Source organism: Entelurus aequoreus, linkage group LG17 (assembly GCF_033978785.1).
Source record: "Entelurus aequoreus isolate RoL-2023_Sb linkage group LG17, RoL_Eaeq_v1.1, whole genome shotgun sequence".
Lineage (NCBI taxonomy): Eukaryota > Metazoa > Chordata > Actinopteri > Syngnathiformes > Syngnathidae > Entelurus > Entelurus aequoreus.
The window spans coordinates 13,284,120-13,304,740 of NC_084747.1; the positions used below are offsets into that span (position 1 = coordinate 13,284,120).

Here is a 20,621-nt window from a genome sequence, read left to right on the forward strand (position 1 = left end):
CAAAAATGATTCCCGGGCGCGGCCACCGCTGCTGCTCACTGCTCCCCTCACCCCCCAGGAGGTGATCACATGCGAGCTGCGGTTAGCCTACTAGCGGTTAGCATACACGTCACAGCTAGTGGCAACGTGAAGTGCCCAAACGTCCTTAAACTTGAACTAGTGCACGTTTATCAACTGTCACTTGTAACACTCTGAAGTAGGAAGCTTACAGTAGTTACTTCTCCAAGCTGCAACCGCGGTGAACTACCTCCCGTGCCGTGTTAACCACGCTACGTTGCTTGTTGACGCCGGAGCTCTCTAAACACTTTCATTCCTTTTACCTGCCGGCGGAAACGGAACTGCCCATAACCATAGCAACCGCAACCATAGCAACGGTTAAAACAACTTACAGAAACACATTTTAACTTCCCAAACGACACATATGAAATAGAAATAAATAATTATAATAATTAATCCCTTAACAGAAATGATCTCCTATCTGCAGGACTAAAGGGACAATTACACAAATATGCAAACCTTCAGAACAACTCAGCTTCTAAAACTTGTAGCTCATCCTCCCTATATTCAGGCTCAAAAATATAAGGTTCTGGATCATAATTTGTCCCAAAGTATTCTTTGATGGCACTCATGAAGTCTGCCTTTATTAGTAATGGTGGTGTTGTTGAAGGAAATAGCGAACGTTGTGATGCGTCTGTGAAAATAATGCGCTGCCGTTTGCTTAAAATGATGAAAATGCGTAAATATTACATGTTATTATGAATGTGCCTGTTATTACAGTACATATGTACTTACGGCGTGTATATAAAAAGTTGTTGGAAGCTTTTCGATATTTTTTACAGGCGAAATAGAGTACATCCCCATTACCTGCATTGTTAGCTGACTTTTGCTAGCGTTTATTTACGAGTTAGAATCAGTGATGGGCAGTAGTGCACAACAAGTAGCGACGCTATGTAGCTTAACTACAGATCCCAGTAGCGTGGCGTTAGCCTTGTTCCTTTTTGAACCCGTAGTGATTCCTGTAGCTCAGCTTTTTTTCGACCCATGTAGTGACGTAGCGTCCATCAAACGCTACAAAGAGAGAAAATAGACTGCTAATCAATGGCTGGAAAAAAACAAAAAACATATTGCTATAATCATTTATTGTTACTAAGATTGTTAGTTTACGTGTTATTAATTTGTTACTAATGTATATCTGCTTGTTCTTTTAGATTATATTTACAATTGAGTTTTGGTGGTACTGTTTTTACGTTTTCAAATGAATAAATAATGGTGTTATTTATCGTGATTCCAAAATCACTCAAAATATTTGTTGTTATTATGTTTTGCCATAATTGTCCAGCCCTAGACGAGGTATTGGAAAGGACTTCATGATAAACTATGTATCACGGTACTTGAGTCACGATACAATAGTCTATTGTAATATTGAGTTTTACTGTGATTCTTATAAAGTCATTAAAAATTTTAAAAAAAACTGCTTCAAATAAATGTATATAAGTACACTCGATGCTAGTAATCATTTTTTTGGACAAACTGTGTCAAAAACAAAGTAAATAAAATTATCATTACAATTGTACATAAAGTGGATACAATTTATTGCACTTGGTATCTAAAAAAAAAGTCCTTTACTCCTTAACTACAGACTTATTTGAGATAGAAATTATCTTTTTTGGTTGTGCGATGCATTTCAATATTGACTTTTTCCCCACTGTTAGTTTGTAGTATCCTAATGACCATCGAAGCAGATGTTTTCTACTTTCTGTGATTCTAGCTGAACTTTTCTGAGTCTATGACAAGTCATGTAAACATTGATCCATCATTCTGGCAAGGCACTAAATGAATGGCCATGAAACACTACACACACATACAGTACATAGAATAAGTGTGTTTTTTGTTTGTGTCTTTGTGTCAGACGTCCAGCAGCTGATCGGTAATCCAGAAGAAGTTTCCCCTCAGTTAGGGGGGAGCTCCACTTTGAAGCAGGAGACTCCACAACCACCCTGCATTAAAAAGGAAGAGGAGGAACTCTGCATCACTCAGGAGGGAGAGTGTCTTCTAGGACGAGAGGAAGCTGATTACACCAAGTTTCCACTGAGTATTCTCTCTGTGAAGACTGAAGATGATGAAGAGAAACCACAAGTAGACAACCTCTTAGCTCCACTATCAGATAGTGAGGCTGAAGACGAGGTTGAAGAACCTTTGAGCAGCGATACAGACTGTGAAGGTGATATGAGGACTCACACTGACAACAAACACTCTGAATGCTCTACAAAGAAGAGAGGTAAAACATGTTTGAGCTGCTCAGTTTGTGCTAAAAGTTTTACTAAAAAGAGCCATTTGACTGAACACATGAGAACACACACAGGTGAAAAAACATTTAATTGTTCAGTTTGTGGCAAAAGTTTTTGTCAAAATAGCCATTTGACTGAACACATGAGAACACACACAGGTGAAAAACCATTTAGTTGTTCAGTTTGTGGCAACAGCTTTTCTCAAAATGGCTCTTTGACTCACCACATGAGAACACACACAGGAGAAAAAACATTTAAGTGTTCAGTTTGTGGCAAAAGCTTTTCTCGAAATAGCATTTTGACTAAACACATACGAACACACACAAGAGAAAAACCATTTAATTGTTCAATTTGTGGCAAATGCTTTTCTCAAAATAGCCATTTGACTGAACACATGAAAACACATACAGGTGAAAAACCATTTAAGTGTTCAGTTTGTGGCAAAAGTTTTTCTCGAAATAGCCATTTGACTGAACACATGAGAACACACACAGGTGAAAAAACATTTAATTGTTCAGTTTGTGGCATAAGCTTTTCTCAAAATAGGACTCAACACATGAGAACACACACAGGAGAAAAAACATTTAACTGTTCAGTTTGTGGCAAAAGCTTTCCTCATAACAGCTCTTTGTATCGACACATGAGAACACACGCTGGAGGAAAACCATTTAGTTGTTCAGTGTGTTGTAAAAGGTTTACACATAATGCAGACGCAGTAAAACACATAAGAACACACAAGGGAAAATAGCCAATTAGATGTTTAGTTTGTGGTATGTTGCTCATATGTGGTGACATCCACCCTACCCAGGACCTCCTCACTGCTTCTTTCACAAATATCTGAGGTATTCATACAAACTTGGATTATTTGGAGCATAATCTTCACTACCCATGACCCCATGTCTTCTCTGTATCTGAAACCTTCCTGAACAGTAAGATAGATGATGCTTCAAGTGCTTGGTTACTCCTTCTTCAGTCCAGGGACCTGGGGCCTCATGTGTCAAGTTTGTGCACGCTCAAAAACCTGCACTACACCCTTTTTCACTGCAAAGTTGAGATGTATCAAAACTGACGTTGACGCATAAGTGATGCTGGGTAACTGTTCCCACAATGGACCACAATGGAAACAAGCCTTTTGGCTTTTTGTGCCATCCATTTGCCTTTTTAAAGCATTACATGCATTCAATTATTTAAGATGTCAATAAACGTCTCAATCAATCGATCCCATAAAGTGGCAACCTTTGACCTCAGAGACATATGAACAATTAAACCCTAAACCTCCCTCGACATTCGGGCATAACAGGTTCAATTCGGCCCGTGAGATTAGTGGGTTAAGAGTAAAAGTCAGCTGCATTTTTTTATGACAGAAACTGCTGTACTAAATGTGTCCACTGGATGTCGCAATTTCAATTGTGTTAGGCAAGCAAATAGCTTGTTTCTGGGCGAGTAAGTATATCAAGCAAGAGGTACACAGTCTTTATTAAAGGATATATATATATATATTATATTTTAGAATATATTATATTATATAACTATATATTATATATAATATAATGTGTATGTAACCAACAGGAAATGGGTGTCAGACTATGTGTTTACTGTAAATGTTGGAGGTGTGTTGAGAGGAGCGGTGCTGTCAGACAAGGGCTAGACAGGCAGGGTTGTCCGGGGGCGGAAGCGTGGTCGTGAGGCAGGAGCGAATCGTCATAGTCCGGGGGCAAGCGAGGAGTGGAGAACCAGGAAGCACGAGGAAGACAGGGAAGATCCAGGAGCACAAGACACACAGCTTGACTCAGGGACGCACACAAGGAACTGCGAGGCGAGGAAGGACAGGACAATTACGCAGGGAAAAAACAGAGATCAGGCTTTGAAAAAGGCAACGAGGGAGTTTGAGACGAGCTTACGGTACGATGTACGGGTCGCTACGTTCTGGCACTGGATCTCTGGTAGCGGTGGTTTAAGTAGGCGTCCCTCTCATCAGTGCAGTGGAAAGCAGCTGCCCGCAGCAGCCGGGGTTACGCGCGCGCGAGCGCTCTTGGAGGTGCGCTCAGCACAGCTCACAGATGATTGTGCACTGGTGTGTGTCCGAGCCGTGACATCCCCTCTTCTAAAAAATGTTTACACGGGTAAGTGTGCCGTGTATTTCTTGAATCTCCGGCTCTTAGCTTTGTATGGACTCATTGATCGTTTAGAAACTGAGTTCGGAGAGGAAGTGACGCCAGAAAGACCGCGCCCCACACAGGAAATGACGTCAGAAAGTACGCGCCACAGCCAGCTTCATAATAAAGCGGTAAAGTAAAGAAAATAATCTGAAGTTGTTGTAGTCATATTTTTAAGTTATCATGCCATGATTTTACCCGACCCGCCCACTTGGAAATGGATTATCCTCCATGCGGCCCCTGAGCTAAAATGAGTTTGACACCCCTGCTGTAATCTGACTCATGTGAGCAGGTTACTGTATAAACACATTTTGTTATAAGTTATAAAAATGTGTTCAGTTCTCAGAGACACATCAATGTCAGTGTAGCTGCTGACAGAAGCAACATGTATATTTGATATATAAAGTCAAAGTTGGTGAGAATAAATAAATACAATGCATAAATATAAGTTCATATTGTACACATAATGTGATTAAAAAGGTATTTCCTTGGGTTAATTCATGCAAGTTTATTTTAACTTTATTTTACAAACCCATGTCAATTGAGTGGGGAATATATGTTTTGTTTCCAGTTTGGTCACGTTGTTGTGGGGACAATTAATATGTGAGGGAATTAAGGAAGCAGCATGAGACGACAAGTGTTTGATGTGGAAGACGTTAATGGAGTCTCGGATTGAAAATAAACTTTATTCCCTTGGAGTTTATGAGGCCAACAAGGTATGATTACTTCTGATATGTTTGTCAAATCTATGTGTTGTTGTTGTTTTTTTATGTCAGACTAATTGTATGTTCTGTTTGATTATTTTATTACTTCTGACGGCATTATATTTGGCATCGTTGGTAACGTGAAGAAGACGTGGCTGAAATAAACGTCTGTGAGAAAAACAAACGACTTGAACCTTGATTAAGACCTCGGAGGGAGTAACACTGATAATGTATGGAAGTAGAATTGTCTCACATCGACTTATATATATATCAATATGATATCAATACAAATGCATATATTAATAAATATACAAATGTGATGTATAATTAAATAATTTGTATAAATAAATGTACTTGTAAATATATTTTTGAGATTTGAAAATATATACAAATAAAATGTATGAACATAAAAATGTGACATACAAATAAATCAAGAATTTGTATAAATAAACGTGTATTTGTAAATATATATTTGCGATTTCAATATAAATATGCTTGATTTTGTATTTGTATTCGTATTGAATTTGCATGTGTGGATCGCCTTCTACCACAAACGAGATGCACAAATCCATGTGACCTACACACTCCCCTGAACAACCAGCAGAGGGCACTGCAGCCAGAGCGGTCTGGGTCACAGAGCATTCATTATATGCATTATATGCAAAATGCTCAGAGTTTTTTGCCCAAAAACAATCCACGTCGTTACAGAGAAAATGCACAAAGGGCCTGAGCTAGCTAACGTTAGCGTTGTATTAGCTAATGCTAATTCATCCAGTTAATCTGAAAGACCATGCAAGCTGCTTATTTTATTGTATCAATGCCATCTCTTATCAGTGCAATGTGTGGCTCCGGCTGCAGTGCCCTCTGCTGGTTGTTCAGGGGAGTGTGTAGGTCACATGTATTTGTGCATCTGGTTTGTGGTAGAAATGTCTCATCGACACAAAAGCAAAAAAGCGATCCACATATGCAAATTCAATACAAATACAAAATCAAGCATATTTATATTCACATCTCAAAAATATATTTACAAATACACGTGTATTCATAGAATTTCTCGATTCATTTGTATGTCACATTTGTATATTTATAAATGTTACTTGTATATATTTTCAAATCTCAAAAATATATTTACAAATACACGTTTTCTTATACAAATGATTTATTTATATATAACATTTGTATTTGTATATTTATTAATATATGCATATGTATTAATATCACATTGAAATATATAAGTTGATGTGAGACAATTCAATTTCCATAATAATGGGCCATAATTTACAGGTCAATGATTTGCTGAGTTAAAAAAAATTAAATATGGGTTTCAACTAAGGCTGTCAATGTTAAAGGCCTACTGAAATGAATTTTTTTTATTTAAACGGGAATAGCAGATCCATTCTATGTGTCATACTTGATCATTTCGCGATATTGCCATATTTTTGCTGAAAGGATTTAGTAGAGAAAATCGACGATAAAGTTTGCAACTTTTGCTCGCTAATAAAAAAAAGCCTTGCCTCTACCGGAAGTAGTGTGACGTCACAGGAGCTAGTATTCCTCACAATTCCCCGTTGTTTACAATGGAGCGAGAGATTCGGAGCGACAAAGCGACGATTACCCCATTAATTTGAGCGAGGATGAAAGATTCGTAGATGAGGAACATTACAGTAATGACTAGTGAGGCAGTGATGGACGTATCTTTTTTCGCTCTGACCGTAACTTAGGTACAAGCTGGCTCATTGGATTCCACACTCTCTCCTTTTTCTATTGTGGATCACAGATTTGTATTTTAAACCACCTCGGATACTATATCCTCTTGAAAATGAGAGTCGAGCACGCGAAATGGACATTTAAAGTGACTTTTATCTCCACGACAATACATCGGTGACACACTTAGCTACTGAGCTAACGTGATAGCATCGTTCTCAAATGAAGATAGAAACAAAATAAATAAACCCCTGACTGGAAGGATAGACAGAAGATCAACAATACTATTAAACCATGTACATGTAACTACACGGTTCAAAATTCTCAGCCTGGTAAGGCTTAACAATGCTGTTGCTAACGACGCTAAGGCTAATTTAGCAACTTAGCAACCGGACCTCACAGAACTATGATAAAAACATTAGCGCTCCACCTACGCCAGCCAGCCCTCATCTTCCCATCAACAGCCGTGCTCACCTGCGTTCCAGCGATCGACGGCGCGACGAAGGACTTCATCCGTGGGTTTGGCGGCAAGCATCGGCTAGGCGTAGTAAGTAGTCCTTGTTGTGTTGCTGTAAGTATTGTACTTAGCCGCTAATACACCGATCGATCCCACCTACAACGTTCTTCTTTGCAGCCTCCATTGTTCATTAAACAAATTGCAAAAGATCCACCAACACAGATGTCCAGAATACTGTGGAATTTTGTCGAAAAAAACAAGAGGTTTTTGTATCGGGTCAGATGGGGTCCAACCACTTCCGTGGATTTTGTGACGTCACGCGCATAAATCATATCCAAAGGAGTTTTTCAACCGGAAGTGTGGCGGGAATTTTAAAATTGCACTTTATAAGTTAACCCGGCCGTATTGGCATGTGTTTCAATGTTAAGATTTCATCATTGATATATAAACTATCAGACTGCGTGGTCGGTAGTAGTGGCTTTCAGTATAGGGCTTTAATGCGTTACCATAAATGAATGATGATTAATCACAGTGTTGGTTTTGACCGGCGCAGGAAGGCAGTGCGCCGCTGTAGTGGCTGCTGTTGCTAGGAGCTCTGTGCTCTTGTGTCATCCTTTTGTGATTCCCTCTTGTTTTCATGTGTTATTATATATATATATTTGTTTGCCTTATGGTTCAGGACCCTTTGGGACTGTGTGACAAGGGGTGGCACTTTCATGACTTCTGTAGTGCTTTTTTGTGGACTTCTGGATATGCCTCCTGGGAGCCTATTTTGGCCATGGAGACCAGCTGCTGGGTCTCTGCCACACCAGAGTCCGTTTGGAGAAACTGGAGGAGATGTGGATGAAGAGACAGGGCTGCGGAGCTGGCACTGAGCACCGGGATGGACAAAGTTCATGGTGTCTTGGCTGAATGAGCAGGTATCGGACACCTCAGTCTCCTTAGACGCATCCTCGCTCATCCATGCAGACTGGACCGAGCAGGCATCTTGTCAGTGCAGCAGATAACTAAAGTCAGTGTACAAAAGTGAAAATAGAAGTGTTCTGCTGTCTATGCTTGCAATAAGAGCAATATTTATGTGAGCGTGTTTGTTTCCTCACTGAGTGCAGTTGGTCCGAGGTCGAGTACAAGTCATCGTTCAATGAGGATATTACTGATAAAAGTCAAGAGGAAAAAACGTCAGAAGGGTGAAATGCTATAATGTTGAAAATGTATACTGGGGTAGTGTGAGTTTCACACTTTCACAACACTTACTTTGTCAAACAACTTGCCGTTTGCTTGAACCCACTAAAAGACAGAATACAACATTGTCGATTTTTGTTTCATTTCTATCTCCAAAGTATTTTGATATCAAAAAAGGTTTTCGCGATAAGGAGCACTTCAATTATGAGCCAGAAATGTAAGAAAAGATGAAAAGGGCCGCTAGTTATTTAAAATGTATTTTATTTTTTAAAGTGCAGTTGTCGATCGGAAGTTGCAAACTTTTGGCGCATGCGCAAACACATGGAACAGTGGTATAGCGGAAAGTCCAAGATGGCGGACTAAGCGGCGTGGCTTTCCGGAGAAGTTTCACATTTACGATCCTATAGATTCAAAAATAGCATCAAATACCTCAACTATTCGCCTTTTCTTAAACCCAGGAAACGGACTTTGAGTGTGGCGCGATGGCGTGTTATCTGAAGTGAAGATTGAAGACGTGATAGAAGATGGACGACTACTGCTATGCTAAGATGGCGACGTCCGCTAAAAGAGAACATGAAAGAGAATCAGCGCCACCAACGGAGAACAATCTGAAAAGTGAAGATGAAGGTGAGTGTGTTGCGTTCCCTCATTTGAAGGCTATTTGAATTCCAAGCCCTAAAAATAGAAATTAACCGACTTTGTTGAACAATGTAAACAAAGAACCTCGATCCAAAATGGCGGAAATGTCTGTTAGAAGTTACCGCAGTAGTAAACAGTAGGCAAGCAACGATACTTGGTATAATCCTGCGTGAATCCGCCTTTATTGACCGTGATCCTGTGTGTGTTTGTGTCCGTGTGTGTGTGCGAAACCTCCTGTTCCACGGTCACGACGTAATTAATGTCCAATCAGCGTTGTGCCTCTTTCCCTTACACAGCTCGGAAGTGCAGCCCAGCATAGGCGCCGATCCCGTGGGTGCTTCGGGGCCCGAGCACCTACGGACAACGCCGAGCACCCACATGGGATTGATGGCAACATTGGCGTTGTTTGGCCTATTTTAGGGGGGTTTGAGCCCCCCTAAATCATTTGGTGTTTTATATATATAAATATATATTTTTTTACAAATACATGCCGGCATATTCATTATAAAGTGGCCCGAATATGAGTTTAAATAAATAATCATGTAACCTGTCATTATTCACTTAGTTTCCCCTCACTTCATAGCGTAAGGTAGAGAGCCCCTTTAGTGCGTCAGTATCCAATCCATTCCACTTGTTCATATAGAAAATGCCCACATCACTCAAAATCCAGGCCGCATTTTCTCTGCGACCCTGCTTGCGGACTCCTGCAGGTGTACGAAGCACATTAGCACACAGCATTGCAGAACAAGAACGTGAACAGATGCAAAATGGACATAAGAAACGTTTTCAAGAAAGTAAGTATTCATCACTGCTTGTAGTAAAATGTATTAGCTCCACTTTACACCAGGTCTGTGTTTGACAAAAAGTTACATTCCCGCTCTAAAACAATGCTGCTACTTAGTTAGCTAGTTAGCCTGAAATGCATCATGAAGGTCCTGGTTATTTATAAAGTTAAATGTGCACTGTTTTTTACCATTTGCTATCTTTGGGGTTACTTCCTTCTGGAGCATCAGCTGTGTTTCTCACTTTACACATGGAGGAGAACAGGAGCTGAGCTCATTCACATATGACTATTATCAGTAGATAATAATAATAATAATCACTCCACAACCCCTATTGACCTGTAGGAGTCAGGGCAGAGGAGCACAGAAAGTGAGAGGGGAGAGGCCTCTACTGGAAAGGTGAGTAGGAGAATAATGTTACATGTAAATAAATATTAAAACATTTTTTATTTTTTTTAAATGGCTTATTGATAAGCCATTTGTTTTATTTATTTCTGGGTGGATCATGTTGACTATTGTTCCTCCTAATTGTCAATCATTCTGGTGATGTTACGTAAGGATATATATATATATATATATATATATATATATATATATATATATATATATATATATATATATATATATATATATATATATATATATATATATATAATAGATTGTATTTGTAATCTACTTTACATTTGATTCCAAATCTCAAAGTGCTACAGAATTACAACCATTGGCGTTGTTAGGCCTATTTTGGCATTGTAATAAATAAATAAAAAATAGCTTATCGATAAGCCATTTGTTTTATTTGATATATATATATGTCCTTACGTAACATCACCAGAATGATTGACAATTAGGAGGACCAATAGTCAACATGATCCACAACATCTTCTAGTATACTTTTAAGTCTTTCATATATATATATATATATATATATATATATATATATATATATATATATATATATATATATATATATATATATATATATATATTTATATATATTTATATATACATATATATATATATATATATATATATATATATATATATATATATATATATATATATATATATATATATATATATATATATATATATATATATATATATATACAGTTGTGCTCATAAGTTTACATACCCTGGGAGGATTTATGATTTCTTGGCCATTCTTCAGAGAATATGAATGATAACACAAAAACCTTTCTTCCACTCATGCTTAATGGTTGTGTGAAGCTATTTATTGGCAAAAAACTGTGTTTACTCTTTTTAAATCAAAATGACAAAAGAAAGTACCCAAATGACCTAGATCAAAAGTTTACATACCCCAGTGACTTTGATCTGATAACATGCACAAAAGTTGACACAAACAGGTTTGAATGTCTAATCAAGGTTCCAATCCTCACCTGTGACCTGTTTGTTTGTAATTAATGTGTGTGTATAAAAGGTCAGTGAGTTTCTGGGCTTCTGACAGACCATTGCATCTTTCATCCAGTGCTGCACAGAGGTTTCTGGATTCTGAGTCATGGGGAAGGCAAAATAATTGTCAAAGGATCTGCGAGAAAAGGTAATTGAACTGCATAAGATAGGAAAGGGGTATAAAAAGATATCCAAGGAATTGAGAATGCCAATCAGCAGTGTTCAAACGCTGATTAAGAAGTGGAAAATGAGGGATTCAGGTAGACCAGCAAAGATTTCAACCACAACTGCCAGAAAAATTGTTCGAGATGCAAAGAAAAATCGACAAATAACTTCAGCTGAAATACAGGACTCTCTAAAAAATGGTGGTGTGGCTGTTTCAAGATGCACAATAAGGAGGCACTTGAAGAAAAATAGGCTGAAGTTATTTGTGGATTTTTCTTTGCATCTCGAACAATTTTCCTGGCTGTTGTGGTAGAAATCTTTGCTGGTCTACCTGAATCCCTCATTTTCCACTTCTTGATCAGCGTTTGAACACTGCTGATTGGCATTCTCAATTCCTTGGATATCTTTTTATGCATGGCGCAGTGGGTAGAGCGGCCGTGCCAGAAACCTGAGGGTTGCAGGTTTGCTCCCCGCCTCTTGACATCCAAATCGCTGCCGTTGTGTCCTTGGGCAGGACACTTCACCCTTGCCCCCGGTGCCACTCACACTGGTGAATGAATGATGAAAGAATGATAGGTGGTGGTCGGAGGTGCAAATTGGCAGCCTCGCTTCTGTCAGTCTACCCCAGGGCAGCTGTGGCTACAAATGTAGCTTACCACCACCAGGTGTGAATGAATGATGGGTTCTCACTTCTCTGTGAGCGCTTTGAGTATCTAATAATAGACTCGACATAGATACTTTTTTAAATGTATTTTGTAATTCATGATTGGCCTCACACGGGCCGGACAGGGACGCACAATGCCCAGGTCTGGCGTATCTAGTCGATACTACTATGATTACATCGATATTTTTTAACATCACAAAACCTTCTTTCGTTTTTTTAAATGTATATTATGTTTATAAACTCAGTAAATATGTCCCCGGACACATGAGGACTTTGAATATGACCAATGTACAGTGTTGGGTTAATTACGGAAAACCAGTTACTAGTTACCTTATTTCAAAAGTAACTCAGTTACTAACTCAGTTACTTACACCAAAAAGTAATATGTTACTTTGAAAAGTAACACACACAGCGCGCCTCTTGTGACAGAGGAAGATTCAGAAGGACGACACTGCAGTTCTCCATTAAAACACACTCAGATATTCTCAGTTTCTAGCCGATACTGCGAATAACGTAAAATAACGCAGTAACGCATCATGTAGTAACAGTAACTGAGTTACTGAATATAAAAAATAACGCATTAGACTACTAGTTACCGTTAGTCCCAACACTGCCAATGTATGATCCTGTAACTACTTGGTATCGGATAGATACCCAAATTTGTGGTATCATCCAAAAGTAATGTAAAGTATCAAACAACAGAAGAAAAGTGATTATTACATTTTAACAGAAGTGTAGATAGAACTTATTAAAAGAGAAAATAAGCAGATATTAACAGTAAATGAACAAGTAGATTGATAATACATTTTCTACCGCTTGTCCTTATTAATGTAGACAAAATAATAGGTGTATAAATGACACAATATGTTACTGCATATGTCAGCAGCTAAATTAGGAGTCTTAGTTTGTTTACTTACTACTAAAAGACAAGTTGTCTAGTATGTTCACTATTTTATTTAAGGACAAACTTGCAATAATAAACATATGTTTAATGTACCTTCAGACTTTTTTTTGTTAAAATAAAGCCAATAATGACATTTTTTGTGGTCCCCTTTATTTAGAAAAGCACCGAAAAGTACCGAAATACTTTTGGTACCAGTACCGGTACCAAAATATTGGTATGCACACACACACCGAGCACCCACTGGCAGAAATGTAGATTGGCGCCGATGCAGCCCAGAATAATCAAATGAAGAAATATGACTAACACTAGCATAGAAGTTGAAACACAGCATTGAAAAGAAGCAGCAACTTTAGTGACAGACTTCAGTTTCACTATCTGCTGCAGCTCACACTAATTCTGCCCCGATTGTGGACTTGCAGGCAATGACAGCATGTGTGTGTGAGTGAACTACTGTATTCGTCCTAACTGGGAGATTAAACACACCCACTAATTTAATCAGAAAAAGGCATTTTTACATGTAAATATTGTTGTGCTAAAAACTCTGCAGACACTCTTTTTTAAATCATTTTTGAGTTTGTGGATAAAAACATTTTGTCCCTGAAATAATCATGAAACTTGTTTAATGTGTTGGTACACATTATTTTACAGTACCTCAAATTCAAACTGCACTTTAATTTACTTTTATTAAATTTAAAACTCCACAATCGGGGCGTTTTTCCAAGCGCTGGTAAAATAATTAAAGAATATAAATAATTTATTATTTGAAAATATTGTTTAGTAAATGTTAACTTGAAATAAAAGTCCTACAGTATTCAGTACACCACTGATACTTTGTTTCCTGCAGAGTGTTTGTGATGACAAGCAAAAAAAAAAGGTTGTTTTCTTTACCCCCACGAAATGTACAGAAAAGAAGCAAAACTGTGGTCCTAAAACCAGGTACGGACCGAAGTGTGGGTGACCTGTACCGTTACACCTCTAGTAAACACAATTATAGATATGAACAAAATGACAGTTGTCAGCTGTGAGCATATATTACCTCCATCAAACATGGCGGAAATGTCTGTTACAAGATACTGTGGTAGTAAATAGTAGGGATGCAACTGTACTCGCTATTATCCTGCACGGGACAATCTGCCTTTAATTTAAAAAAAAGTGATGTTAATCGAGATCATTTTTTTGGCCATATTGCCCAGCCCTATTCCATCAGCATTTTAGTTCAATTTCAGCATTTGGGCAGTTTCTACAGAAATGAGTTATGTTCATACTTTGTATTTTTTGTTTAGCACTTAGCTATAGTGCTAATTGCTTGATCTGCTTATCACTCAGCTTCTAAAACTTGTAGCTCATCCTCCTTATATTCAGGCTCAAAAATATAAGGTTCTGGATCATAATTTGTCCCAACGTCTTCTTTGATGGCACTCATGAAGTCTGCCTTTATTAGTAATAGTTGGTGGTGGTGTTGAAGGAAATAGCGAACGTTGTGATGCGTCTGTGAAAATAATGCGCCGCCATTTTCTTAAAATGTTAAAAAATTATGAAAATACGTAAAAAATTATATGTTATTATAAATTTGCCTGTTATTACAGTACATATATACTTACAGTGTGTGTATATAAAAAGTTGTTGGAAGCTTTTGGATATTTCTTAGTTTTTTATAGGTGAAATAGAGTGCTTCCCCGTTACCTGCATTGTTAGCTGACTTTTGCTAGCGTTTATTTACGAGTTAGAATCAGCGACGCTATGTAGCTTAACTACAGTTCCCAGTAGCGTGGCGTTAGCCTCGCTCCTTTTTGAACCTGTAGTGATTCCTGTAGCTTAGCTATTTTTCCACCCATGTAGTGACGTAGCGTCCATCAAACGCTACAAAGAGAGAACATAGACTGCTAATCAATGGCTGGAAAAAAAACAAAAAAAACATATTGCTATCCATCCATCCATTTTCTACCGCTTGTCCCTTTTGGGGTCGCGGGGGGTGCTGGAGCCAATCTCAGCTGCATTCGGGCGGAAGGCGGGGTACACCCTGGACAAGTCGCCACCTCATCGCAGGGCCAACACAGATAGACAGACAACATTCACACTCACATTCACACACTAGGGACCATTTAGTGTTGCCAATCAACTTATCCCCAGGTGCATGTCTTTGGAGGTGGGAGGAAGCCGGAGTACCCGGAGGGAACCCACACAGTCACGGGGAGAACATGCAAACTCCACACAGAAAGATCCCGAGCCCGGGATTGAACCCAGGACTACTCAGGACTTTCGTATTGTGAGGCACATGCACTAACCCCTGTGCCATGTTGTTATAATCATTTTAATTTATTGTTACTATGATTGTTAGTTTACGTGTAATTCATTTGTTACTAATGTATATCTGGTTGTTCTTTTAGATTATATTTACAATTTAGTTTTTATGTTTTCAAATTTATAAATAATGGTGTTATTTGTCGTGATTCCAAAATCACTCAAAATAATTGTGATTATTATGTTTTGCCATAATTGTCCAGCCCTAGACGAGGTATTGGAAAGGACTTCACGATAAACTATGTATCACGGTACTTGAGTCACGATACAATAGTCTATTGTAATATTGTGACATGGAGTTTTACTGCCATTTTTACAAAGTCATTGAAAAATTTAAAAACTACTTAAAATAACTGTAAATAAGTACACTCGATGCCAGTAATAATTTTTTGGACAAACTGTGTCAAAAACAAAATATTTCCAATGATCATTACAATTGTACAGAAAGTGGATCAAATTTCTTGCATTTGGTATCTAAAAAAAGTCCTCTACTTTTTAACTACAGACTTATTTGAGATAGAAATTATCTTTTTTGGTTGTGCGATGTATTTCAATATTGACTTTTTCCCCACTGTTAGTTTGTAGTATCCTAATGTCCATCGAAGCAGATGTTTTCTACTTTCTGTGATTCTAGCTGAACTTTTCTGAGTCTATGGCAAGTCATGTAAAAAATGATCCATCATTCTAGCAAAGCACTAAATGAATGGCCATGAAACACTACACACACATCTCTCTCTCTCTCTAGGTCGTCCTCAGACGAGCCTTCCATCGTTGCTTCCAGTCATCCCGATTCTCCATACATTTGGCCAGTACACACACATACAGTACATAGAATAAGTGTGTTTTTGTTTGTCTTTGTGTCAGACGTCCAGCAGCTGATCGGTAATCCAGAAGAAGTTTCCCCTCAGTTAGGGGGGAGCTCCACTTTGAAGCAGGAGACTCCACAACCACCCTGCATTAAAAAGGAAGAGGAGGAACTCTGCATCACTCAGGAGGGAGAGTGTCTTCTAGGACGAGAGGAAGCTGATTACACCAAGTTTCCACAGAGTATTATCTTTGTGAAGACTGAAGATGATGAAGAGAAACCACAAGTAGACAACCTCTTGGCTCCACTATCAGATAGTGAGGCTGAAGACGAGGTTGAAGACCCTTTGAGTAGCGATACAGACTGTGAAGGTGATATGAGGACTCACACTGACAACAAACACTCTGAATGCTCTACAAAGAAGAGAGGTAAAACATGTTTGAGCTGTTCAGTTTGTGACAAAAGCTTTTCTCGAAATAGCAATTTAACTCGACACATGAGAACACACACAGGTGAAAAACCATTTAGTTGTTCAGTTTGTGGCAAAGGCTTTTCTCAAAATAGCGATTTGACTCAACACATGAGAACACACACAGGTGAAAAACCATTTAATTGTTCAGTTTGTGGAAAAAGTTGTTCTATTAAGAGACATTTGACTCAACACATGAGAACACACACAGGTGAAAAACCATTTAGTTGTTCAGTTTGCGGCAAAAGCTTTTCTCTAAATAGTTCATTGACACAACACATGAGAACACACACAGGTGAAAAACCATTTAATTGTTCAGTTTGTGGGAAAAGCTTTTCTCGTAATAACTATTTGACTCCCCACATGAGAACACACACAGGTGAAAAACCATTTAAGTGTTCAGTTTGTGGCACAACATTTTCTGTTAAGATGAAAATGACTGTACACATGAGAACACACACTGGTGAGAAACCTTGTAAGTGTTCAGTTTGTGGCACAACATTTTCTGTTAAGAGGAGTTTGATTGAACACATGAGAACACACACAGGTGAAAAACCATTTAGTTGTTCAGTGTGCGGCAAAAGCTTTTCTGTTAAGAGCACTTTTATTGAACACATGAGAACACACACAGGTGAAAAACCTAATAAGTGTTCACTTTGTGGCAGAAGCTTTTCTGTTAGGAGCAAATTGACTCGACACATGAGAACACACACTGGAGAAAAAACATTTAGTTGTTCGGTGTGCTGTAAAAGGTTCACAAATAATGCAGCCGCAGAAAAACACATAAGAACACACAAGGGAAAATAACCAATTAGCTGTTTAGGTTGTGGTATGTTGCTCATATGTGGTGACATCCACCCTACCCAGGACCTCCTCACTGCTTCTTTCACAAATATCTGAGGTATTCATACAAACTTGGATTATTTGGAGCATAATCTTATCCACTCATGACCCCATGTCTTCTCTGTATCTGAAACCTTCCTGAACAGTAAGATAGATGATGCTTCAAGTGCTTGGTTACTCCTTCTTCAGTCCAGGGACCTGGGGCCTCATGTGTCAAGTTTGTGCACGCTCAAAAACCTGCACTACACCCTTTTAAACTGCAAAGTTGAGATGTATCAAAACTGACGTTGACGCATAAGTGATGCTGGGTAACTGTTTGCATAACAAACTGCCAACTTTTACTCTTCAGACTGATTGATGTGCAAATCAGAGACATATGAACAATTAACCCCCAACACCCACAACCCAACCCCCACCTCCCTCAACATTCGGGCATAACAGGTTCAATCCGGCCTGCGAGATGAGTTTGCGAAGTGTAAAATGCAGCTGCATTTTTAATGAAAGAAACTGCTGTTCTAATTGTGTCCACTGGATGTCGCAGTAGCAATTCTGTTAGGCAAGCAAATAGTTTATACCGGGGCGAGCAAGTATACCAAGCAAGAGGTACACGGTAAAGCGGGGTTGTGACTCCTCCCCCTCCACCCAACGTAAAACAGGAGTAAAATAAGCAATCAGTAACCCCACTTAAAATGCAGCATGAGACACTGCACACTGATATAGTTCTGTGAAAATGATTGTCTTCTGTGCAAATGTAAAGAAAGTGAACAGTGTGTGATTTACTGCAATACTGTCAGTCTTTTAACTTTTTATTTGTGCTTTGTTGAAATTGTTCACACATTGCACTGCTTTTATTTTTCTATCAATACACATTATGTCTAGAAGACAGGAAGTAACTCAACACTCTTGAATAGTTTCTACCTCAGTTTGTATGGTTTGTTGAGTCAGCACAGGATTAATATGTGGAAATGACAAATGAGGTAGTTGATGCATAGAATAGTTTTTATTCATGCTTTATTTAGTTTTTTGTTCAATCCTAGATGGGTTGTGAATTAAAATTTAATTGCTTTGTAGAAACACTGAGATTAAGTCTAAATTCATTTTGTTCTTCAAGGTGTTTTTGAAAATGCACCATTTTTTTCCTCTAAATGTTCAACTAACTTGAAGTGTTTTGTCAAGAGGATTATTTGTGATATGCACATTTTCAGAATGTGCTTGTTCTATTTTGGGCCGAAGTAAAATAAAGAAAACCATCTGAAGTTGTCATACTCGTATTTTTAAGTTATCATGCCATGATTTTACCCGTCACGCCCACGTGGAAATAGATTTTCCTCCATGCGGCCCCTGAGCTAAAATGAGTTTGACACCCCTGCTGTAATGTGACTCATGTGAGCAGGTTACTGTATAAACACATTTTGTTATAAGTTATAAAAATGTGTTCAGTTCTCAGAGACACATCAATGTCAGTGTAGCTGCTGACAGAAGCAACATGTGTATTTGATATATAATGTCGTAGTTGGTGAGAATAAATAAATACAATGCATAAAGATAAGTTCATATTGTACACGTAATGTGATTAAAAAGGTATTTCCTTGGGTCATTTCATGCAAGTTTATTTTAACTTTATTTGTGTTACAAACCAATGTCAATTGAGTGGGGAATATAATTTTTGATTCCGGTTTGGTCACGTTGTTGGGGGGACAATTAATATGTGAGGGAATTAAGGAAGCAGCATGAGACGACAAGTGTTTGATGTGGAAGACGTTAATGGAGTCTCGGATTGAAAATAAACTTTATTCCCTTGGAGTTTATGAGGTCAACGAGGTATGATTACTTCTGATATGTTTGTGAAATTTTCTTTTTTGGATGTCAGACTAATTCAATCAATCAATCAATCAATGTTTATTTATATAGCCCTAAATCACAAGTGTCTCAAAGGGCTGTACAAGCCACAACGACATCCTCGGTACAGAGCCCATTGTAATTGTAATAAAATAATAATTGTATAATGTATATATATATATATATATATATAATAATGTAAATAATTGTAAGTTATGTTTGCTTATTTTATTAGTTTCACACTTTCACAAGATTTACTTTGTCAAACAACTTGCCGTTTGCTTGAACCCACTAAAAGACAGAATACAACATTGTCAATTTTTGTTTAATTTCTATCTCCAAAGTATTTTGATAACAAAAATGTTTTTGCGATAAAGAGCACTTCAATTATGAGCCAGAAATGTAAGAAAATAGGAAAAGGGCCGCTAGTTATTTAAAAGGTATTTTATTTTTTAAAGTGCTGTTGTCGATTGTGTATGACCGGAAGCTGCAAGCTTCTGGCGCATGCGTAAACTCATCGAAAGCAGAAAGTCCAAGATGGCGGACTAAGCGGCGTGGCTTTCCGGAGAAGTTTCACATTTACGATCTTATAGATTCAAAAATAGCATCAAATACCTCAACTATTCACCTTTTCTTAAGCCCAGGAAACGGACTTTGAGTGTGGAGCGATGGCGTTTTATCTGAAGTGAAGGTTGAAGACGTGATAGAAGATGGACGACTACTGCTATGCTAAGATGGCGACGTCCGCTAAAAGAGAACATGAAAGAGAATCAGCGCCACCAACGGAGAACAATCTGAAAAGCGAAGATGAAGGTGAGTGTGTTGCGTTCCCTCATTTGAAAGCTATTTGAATTCCGAGCCCTAAAAATAGAAATTAGCCGATTTTGTTGAACAATGTAAACAAAGAACCTCGATCCAAAATGGCGGAAATGTCTGTTAGAAGTTACCGCAGTAGTAAACAGTAGGCAAGCAACGATACTTGGTATAATCCTGCGTGAATCCGCCTTTATTGACCGTGATCCTGTGTGTCTGAGAATGTGTGTGTTTGTGTACTTTGTGTGCGTGTTGTGTCCGCGTGTGTGTGAAACCTCCTGTTCCACGGTCACGACGTAATTAATTTCCAATCAGCGTTGTGCCTCTTTCCCTTACACAGCTCGGAAGTGCAGCCCAGCATAGGCGCCGATCCCGTGGGGCCCGAGCACCTACGGACAATGCCGAGCACCCACGTGGGATTGATGGCAACTTTAAATCTTTAAATTAATTCTTAGATAAATCAATCTTGTTGTTAAATTTGCGGCGAGTTTGGTCC

At 38.4% G+C, this 20,621-nt stretch overlaps 2 protein-coding genes across 3 annotated transcripts; both read left to right on the forward strand.

Annotated features, from left to right (window-relative positions):
- Positions 1-1,772: 1,772 nt before the first annotated feature.
- Positions 1,773-3,811, forward strand: LOC133632413 (gastrula zinc finger protein XlCGF17.1-like). The gene is made up of 2 exons (XM_062024819.1): positions 1,773-2,782; positions 2,861-3,811. Exons 1-2 carry the CDS (start codon positions 1,834-1,836, stop codon positions 3,034-3,036), a joined length of 1,125 nt encoding a protein of 374 aa, XP_061880803.1. The 5' UTR covers positions 1,773-1,833; the 3' UTR covers positions 3,037-3,811.
- A 5,023-nt stretch (positions 3,812-8,834) lies between these two features.
- LOC133632405 (zinc finger protein OZF-like) lies at positions 8,835-19,041 on the forward strand. 2 transcript variants are annotated; one of them, XM_062024810.1, is made up of 2 exons: positions 8,835-9,118; positions 16,221-19,041. In XM_062024810.1, exons 1-2 carry the CDS (start codon positions 9,016-9,018, stop codon positions 17,435-17,437), a joined length of 1,320 nt encoding a protein of 439 aa, XP_061880794.1. In that variant the 5' UTR covers positions 8,835-9,015; the 3' UTR covers positions 17,438-19,041. The 2 variants fall into 2 exon arrangements, 1 of the variants encoding a protein (XP_061880794.1); XR_009821680.1 differs by lacking the exon at positions 16,221-19,041 and adding an exon at positions 9,427-9,506 and having other exon boundaries at positions 9,017-9,118.
- Positions 19,042-20,621: the final 1,580 nt, after the last annotated feature.